At 41.8% G+C, this 7,500-nt stretch overlaps 3 protein-coding genes across 3 annotated transcripts in view; 2 read left to right on the top strand and 1 right to left on the bottom strand.

Moving 5' to 3' along the window:
- The window catches only part of LOC138008008 (protein CIP2A homolog L-like), a 19,783-nt gene extending 19,011 nt beyond the window's left edge, over window positions 1–772 (top strand). Inside the window, exon 23 of the mRNA XM_068855174.1 lies at window positions 1–772. This exon is cut by the window's left edge and continues 152 nt beyond it. Within this exon, the coding sequence (XP_068711275.1) occupies window positions 1–19 (19 nt within the window). The 3' untranslated portion in view covers window positions 20–772.
- Window positions 773–877: 105 nt separating this feature from the next.
- On the top strand, window positions 878–5,502 carry LOC138005859 (dentin sialophosphoprotein-like). The gene is made up of 3 exons (XM_068852036.1): window positions 878–917; window positions 1,641–1,752; window positions 2,661–5,502. Exons 1-3 carry the CDS (start codon window positions 878–880, stop codon window positions 4,669–4,671), a joined length of 2,163 nt encoding a protein of 720 aa, XP_068708137.1. The 3' UTR covers window positions 4,672–5,502.
- Window positions 5,503–7,497: 1,995 nt separating this feature from the next.
- LOC138008007 (uncharacterized) overlaps window positions 7,498–7,500 on the bottom strand; it is a 25,621-nt gene continuing 25,618 nt past the window's right edge. Inside the window, exon 22 of the mRNA XM_068855173.1 lies at window positions 7,498–7,500. This exon is cut by the window's right edge and continues 1,093 nt beyond it. The gene's annotated coding sequence lies outside the window, so the exon portion shown is untranslated.

The following is a 7,500-nucleotide window of genomic DNA, read 5'->3' on the forward strand; positions in this document are numbered from 1 at the left end:
TGCAGGAAACTCAAGCTGACCCAATTTGTTCGCCTTTCTTTGACATTTTGCGACATTTCGCGTTCTGGCAAGATGGGAAAAATGTTTTGGTATTGCAAAATAATAAATTTCTCGTCTATAAAATGAAATAACACTCGAAGTCAAAACTTAAACGTCTTGTTTCACTTCGTTGTTTCTCTGTGGAAGAGATTTGTCTTTTCGCAAACTATTAGAAAATGCAAAATACGGGTACATACCTTGTAAATAGTACATTTTTTTTACTTCACTGACTGTTTGCGAAAAGGCAGCATGCCAACACTGCGACGTTCTCAGCGTTTCAATGTGTGATCGTCTTGCCCTTGGACGAAGATATTGATTGCTCTTTTTTATTACTTTGTGGAGGAATAAAAGCTGTCCATCAAATCTTCGACGAGAGAAACTTTTATTGTAGTTTTTAACTCCTGATGCAGTCGTTCAATGGAGTGGTCGTTCCTAGAGCTCAACTGGAGACTTTGAGGACTAAGAAAACGTACCGACCTTTCCATCATGATTGTCTTGAAAGTGCACGATAGCGAAGGATTTTAGATGGCAAAGATTTTAAATGACATTGTTGATCATTAAAATCGAGAAAACCCGCATACAAAGGAGACCCCTTTTACTACCATTTCAAAGCTTTCGTGGCGCCTCGTTACCGCTGATCGTGAGCGCGCGCTGGCTATAAACGCTTTTCCCGCCAGCTTCATCGTCAGCATAAATGACGCCAGTTAAACTGTCTCGAGTACGATCTTTTGAAAATTTTCAATACAGCGGGTTAAACTCATCATTTTCCGTGTTGTTGTGTTGGGATTTTTTTGCTTTGAACTATGCGGCTATGGTCTAAAGTTGCACAGCGGCAGTTATGCCCTCTCTCTTGGAAATGAACTCTACTATTCACGAAGGTAAGTTTTCAGTTTTGCTGGTTTTGAAGACGAAAGCGTAATTTTCTGTAGTACTTTTCTCTTAAGGCACTCGCAAACGAGGAAACATTGTTTCCCGAAATGTTTCGTCGGCGCTCAAACGAGGAAATACTTCCTGAGGAAGCAAAATGTTCCTCAACAAATTCAGAAACACTCTTGCTTCCCTGGAAGCAAACGGGAAAACATTTGCTTCCGCAACAAATGTTTCCGCACGTTGTTTTCTCGTTTGCGGGCGCCTTTCAGCATGAATTGCCTTTTAGTTATAGTGTAAAACGCTGCCAGTCTTTTTGACAGACAATAAAACCAGGAACATTTAGAGATGCTGAACACGTACGCTGACATAAACCAAAACCTTCAGAATCAGTGCTTTACAGCGGATCCGACGAAAACCGAAACATGTGGAGCAAGGGAGGTTTGAGCTCTGATGGCCTCTTTGTGGCTCAGAAAGCCGTGCCCGCACCAACTGATATACGCCTTTCAGTGCGGAGTTCCCCGAAAGGATGCCTATTTCATCCTGCTAGATAATTATTTGGCATTATTATCGTAGTCTGTTAATTATTATTTGACCTCTTGCTCTGGTTTTCGCCGAGGTGATATGGATTTTGACCACACGGAACATTTGCACCCTCTGTTCAACCCCAATATCTAAGAATTTTCACGTGTTTTTCTTGTGTTTCCTTAGTTGTGTTTCACTTCGATCTTCAGATTCTGTTACAACGACCTCTTCACAAAACTCTGAGGACGCTGTACTTTATGGAATTAGTTTCGGCAGCGCCGTTTTTGTTGGTGCTTTGGCTGTATTTTTCATATACATTTGGTAAGTCCTTTGTTTTTCTTCTGAGTATTGATATCGTAACTAAGGGCGCTTTCCCTTTTTCAGAACGGGCCGGCCAGACCCGCTTATTTGCAAAGAAAATGCAACAATTTGAAGGAACACTTGCATAATCAATCCCTCACATTCTTTTGGAGGTGTATATCTCATCCTCGAAAAGTGTTAATTTGAAGGCGTTGTAGAGTGGCCCGGTCTAGCCGATCAGTTAGGTCAAATGGAAAGCTTCCTTAAGATTAACAGATCTGAACGACTTTGTGATATATATTTGTTTTAGCGAAGTTTTTTTACTATTTCCATGCCAAGTTCAAAGTCACTTTGAAGTATTAGTAGTGGGACCTCCCTCGTCATTTGACTTTCTGAAGTTTTGATTTCATCATGAATGGCTAGACGTTGTAGGTAAATGTGTGTGATCAAAGGCTTTATCCAGAAAACGTTTGGAAGAGTTACAGAAAGAGGAAGCAGCATAGCCGAGTGGTACGGGCCTTGGACTGCCGGGTTAAGTCTCGCACTGAACACTAGCGAAGTTCAGTTGTTCCAAGGAATCCCATGGTCAACTCAGTATGTGCTTGGTATTCGCGATTGTTAAAGATTCATTCTGTTGTATTAGTCTCACATCATTTGCTTCATTGCCTCTAAAAAGACCCCAAGGGTAACTGACCATAAAGTTTGTTATATTGATTATCGTATCAAGTGGGTGTAGACTCAATTTTAATCAGTCGGGCTTGCGAGCTACTTGGTGACTTTACAGACGAAGACAAATGACAACAGAAGGTTGGAGTAGAAAAGGGCATCTCTGGAGGAATGCGCCCTTTTTCTGCCAAGTGTATATAAAATCAAGTTACTTACAACGAATTGTCTTGCAAAAGCTGATTGCATGCATTCGTTTTCGACAGGCGAAAGAAAAGGACTGCTCGAAGTCGGAGACGTAAAAGTGAGGTCTCATTCACTGAAGCACACGCTCATCATCAACGACATTCTGACCGTGATGAAGGAATGAGCAAAAACGAACTTAGTTTTACAGACATCCAAATGAAATTCTTGCCTCCACTCACAGCCAATGATCTTCAGATGCATTCTAGCTTTTCATCTATGGCGAGCCAATCCTCGGAAGGACAAAATGAGCAACTGGCAACTGGTAAACACTCAACAGAGTCATCGAGTAAAGGTGTTGCAGGCGATGAATACTATCAGGAAAGTGCGGACCGTACTGAAGAAAAAGGCAGAGAGGCATCGTCTGAAACTTTATTTGAGGTGGTTAGTGATTTAAGTCACCAAATTAGTTTAACAGAGTTTAAAGTACCTTCAATAGAGCCAATTCATCTTCAGTTAAGCAGTGATATTAACGATCCTCCAGATGATTCGAAATACACAGACGTCATGTTTTTGCCTTCATTCAATGTAATTCAGCCCGAGATGAGTTCGAAACGATTGTCTTCGGCCATTGAAACACCGTCCGACGATGAAAAGGATAGCGATCCTCAAAGCAGCAAGGACATGTCATCGAAATATCATGGCATCGATAAACCTTCATCAAAAACGACTCATCCTGAGATGAACTCCAGCAGTTCATCCCGTGAAAGTGAACTCTCTGAGGAACGGACGACTCAAAAGTCAACAAGTGAAGAGTCAACTGACCATAAGTTAGCTGGGCAAATAATCCGGGATAAAATGTTGGGTCAAATTAGTCCATTTCCTCGTGTATTGGAGTGTAACGCTGTGGTAACGTCATCCGAGGAAACACAATCCGGAGATGAAAAGGATATTCACTCTCAAAGCAGCACCAAAATGACATCAAATCTTTCTGGGCTATTGGAACTTTCTCATTCAACACTATCCAGTTCATGGTCAGATAAATCTTCATCGAAAACGAGTCATCCTGAGGTGAGCACCAGTAGTTCATCTTATGAAAATGAACTCTCCGCGGAACCGAATGCTCAAGTGTCAACTAGCGAACAGTCCACTGACCATAAATTGTATGCTCAAATAAGCCCAATGAAAACGTTGTATCAACTCGAGTCATCTGCTCATGTATTGGACTATCACCCTGCAGGTGCCTCAGCGAACGAAACATCGTCAGAGGGTGAAGAGGATAGCGACTCTCACAGCAGCAAGGACATGGCATCTGATCTTTCTGGGATATTAGAACATTCTCAGTCAACGCTTTCTAGTTCTTCGTCAGATAGATCTTCATCGAAAACGAGTCATGCTGAGATTAGCTCCACCACTTCATCCCGGAGTAAAAGTGAACTCTCTTCCGAAGCAGCGACTCAAGAGTCAACAATTGATAAGATTTTGTATCAAGCTGAATCATCTCCCCACGTATTGGAGTGTCACGCTGCAGAATCCTCAACCGCTTGTTCAAGTATTTCGTCACATAAACCTTCCACCTTCCACCTTACTCCGAGCGGATTACGGACAGCATTGCCTGGCTCCTTTCCGTCATCGACGCCATACCAGTTCTGTAGAGACGTGGATTCAGACAATTATTTCAGTGATGGAGGTGTAGAACAGGGACATGAAATTTGCGGAAACATCAGAGACCGTCAGCGGAGATCCGGTACTTTTCAAAGTCAGTACCTTCCCGTTTCGCACGCCGAATCGTCATCTCGAAGTGATATTGGCAGCTTTTCATTCAGTACTTCAACAAGAGAACGTCTTCAGCCAACGTTTCGAATGAGTTTCTCTGGATGTACATCCCAGTTGTCTTCCACAGAAAGCCTTTCTCTCGTGAGATTAAGGAGGGCCTTTTCTGAATCGTTCACATTTTTACCATCCTTGCCTTCACATTTTTGTGATAGTGCCCTTGATTTAGCAACAACTGGAGAGTTAGAGACAACATCTTTAGAATCGGCGGCGTTTCACGAACCGGCGGAAAGGAATCTTGAGTCAATCATAGTTGAGTAACCAGAAACATTAACTCTAGTCTTGAGGTCATTAATTGTGCCTGAAAGCTGACAAGAAGAACATTCGACTCCGCTTTTGTTGAAAATTCTGTAAACGGCTTGAAACTATTTTGGTTAACAAACTAGAGACCACAACGGCGAAACTAAAATTATACAGACATCGGCAGACAAATAACGTAAAATCTAATAACGATGCATGATTTATAGCTATTTATTGGCTGCGGACGAATTTCCACGCAATGTTTGTAGCTAATAAGATTATTTAGTTTTCTTCCCCAACAACCAAGATTCGACTTGGTTACTTTAGAGCGCCCTTATAGAATTCACACAAGAAAAGCGAAGTGTAAATTAGTCCTTATTTCACAAAGTGAGAACGCAAGAGGAGCGCTACAAGAAGGACAAGAATCATTCACTTTAATGCAGACTTTTCAGAGATGAAAGGTTTTTGGGCAGCCTTTTTGGGTCTTCCTCAAAAGCGACCAAGAGCTTTGAGTTCGAAAGTCTAGTATCGTCATATAGAGATGATAATTATTCACACATAGATCTGAATAAGAGACCTGTCAAGTCTAAAATATTGGAAAGAACAAGCGACAAGGAAAGCCTCCTTCGGAAGACGGGCTCGTTCAGGAGTGGAAGCTCCTCCTTTAACTTCTAGACGAATCTATTTCCTTGGGAAATGTAATTATTCCTAGACGATAGCAACGGCTAAAGTTTAAGTCTTAGGTCACGTTCCATTGGCCCTACTCGGGAGGAAAAAGAAAAATAATAATTATTTTGCAGAAGTCTCGTTTCAGGGAAGATTTAGAAGACGTAACTTGTAGTGGTAACCTGATTTCAATATACCATTCTACAGTCAAGTCCCATTTTGCTCTCAAGCAACTATAAGAAGTGGGTGAGGCTAAATCGCTTGGGTGGGTAGGTAGGTCGTGGGTAGGTGGTGGGTCGTGTAAAAAGATATATATTAGCTCTCTCAGTGCTCGGTACAAATTTGTCTTAGGTCTTAGATCTTGTCTGTTTCGAAAATTTCTAGTCGTTGATAAAAAAAAAGGGTTAGGGTTAAGGTTAGGGTTAGCATTAGACTGCAACCTTGAAAGTCCGGGCGATATTCAACGTACCCGAGAGCACTGCCCTCTGCATCCTTCGCAGTAAGTCTGTGCCTCTGCCTCCAACAAGCTCGCGCATAGTGACATCCAGCTCCCGTGACCACCCCCCGAGGGCATCCATTATGATGTTATATTGCTTTACCTCGTAGCCTGGGAACTGCTGCCTCAGTTCCCAGCGAAAGGGTCCGTACTTAAGGGTCTTCTCCTCATCCTTTCGTTTTTCGATTGTTAACCCACGGGAAACTCATTTCCAGAGTCACAACTCTCTTGCACTTATGATTTTTTTGTTATTATTATTACTATTGTTATTATTATTATTATTATTATTATTATTATTGTTATTGTTATTATTATTATTATTATTATTATTATTATCATTATCATCGTTGTTATTGTTATAATTATAGAATAAGAACAATCGAACTCACCCGTAGTTTTTGTAGACTTAACTATTAGAGGGTAATGTCAAGTGCTAGTTTTCTACCGATATAAACCATGTGAGCGTTAGCCATACTGATGGAAATGGGCCCACACAAGGACAGAGAAAAACTCTGACCAGGATGGGAATTGAACCCACGACCTTCGGTTTAGATCACCGTAGTTTTCGTAGTAAACAGACGGTACGGTGATCGGTTTAGATCACCGTAGTTTTTGTAGTCAGCAGATGAAGAGCCGATGGCGCCGGTATCGACATTGAAACTAAATTGGAGTTGTGATAAAGACATTCCCAGAGCCATGGATAAGGAATGTACCGTGATAGCTATGTTCCCGTAATTGTTAACTATCATAACATTTCTGAAAAAAAAATTACCTGAGTTGAAAAAGTGCCTCATGTGAAGGCCGGGAAATTACTTATTCAGCCGAGCAAGAGTGCTCTAGTAATTGGGGAGACTACAAATCAACTGAAATCAGAACAAATCAAATCAAATTAAATTAAATAGAGGAGAAAACCAGAGTACCCGGAGAAAAACCTCTCGGAGCATAGTAGAGAACCAACAAACTCAACCCACACATGGCGTCAAATCCGGGAATCGATGCCGGGCCACATTGGTGGAAGGCAAGTGCTCTCATGGCCTCCAACGCAGACGTTCTTAGGACTTCGTCACGCGTCCCCCCCTCCCCCCTCCCCCACTAACGTCTTCTGTAACGAAAAACCACTTCCGTTCGTGAATTACGGACCAATCAGAGACCGCTTTCCAGTTTTAGGTAACCTCGTGTTGTATATAGCATTCTTTCGCAGCATGTGAATGGCTATGCACAACACAATTCGTCAATGCAGATTGGTTTCTTAAAAGTAGTGGGCAAACAGCCGTTGAACGGAAGTGGTTTTTCGTTTGAGGAGACGTTCGTGGGGGAGGAACGCGCGACGGAGCCCTAATTCACGTGATATTTGTTTCTTTGCCTAAAAACGTCTGTGTGGGAGGCAGTGCGCCAGCCTTGCTCTCCTATATCAAATACAGGGAATCCAAGCTTTGCTAGTGTGACCATTTAGGATAAATTTAACGAAGCCTACCTTTTTTGGAGCAAAGAAAGAAAAAGTCTGAGTTGTATTATTTAATCGATACAATTCAGATTGCCTATCTACAATTCTTGCTATTTTAGCATCAAACATTTACCATAGATAGCTCCTTGAAGTTTCAGTACCCTCCAAGGTGTCTTTTTTTATAGCTGGAGCATTTCACTTGAAAGTCGATACTTGACCTGTCTTTGGCTGAGATCGAGTTTTG

This window comes from Montipora foliosa, chromosome 6 (assembly GCF_036669935.1).
Source record: "Montipora foliosa isolate CH-2021 chromosome 6, ASM3666993v2, whole genome shotgun sequence".
Classification (NCBI taxonomy): domain Eukaryota; kingdom Metazoa; phylum Cnidaria; class Anthozoa; order Scleractinia; family Acroporidae; genus Montipora; species Montipora foliosa.

Coding starts and splice junctions, on each gene's coding strand:
- LOC138005859 (XM_068852036.1), top strand. CDS start 878: ATGCCCTCTCTCTTGGAAATGAACTCTACTATTCACGAAG. Junction 918..1,640: donor GAACTCTACTATTCACGAAG/GTAAGTTTTCAG, acceptor TTCGATCTTCAG/ATTCTGTTACAACGACCTCT. Junction 1,753..2,660: donor GTATTTTTCATATACATTTG/GTAAGTCCTTTG, acceptor CGTTTTCGACAG/GCGAAAGAAAAGGACTGCTC.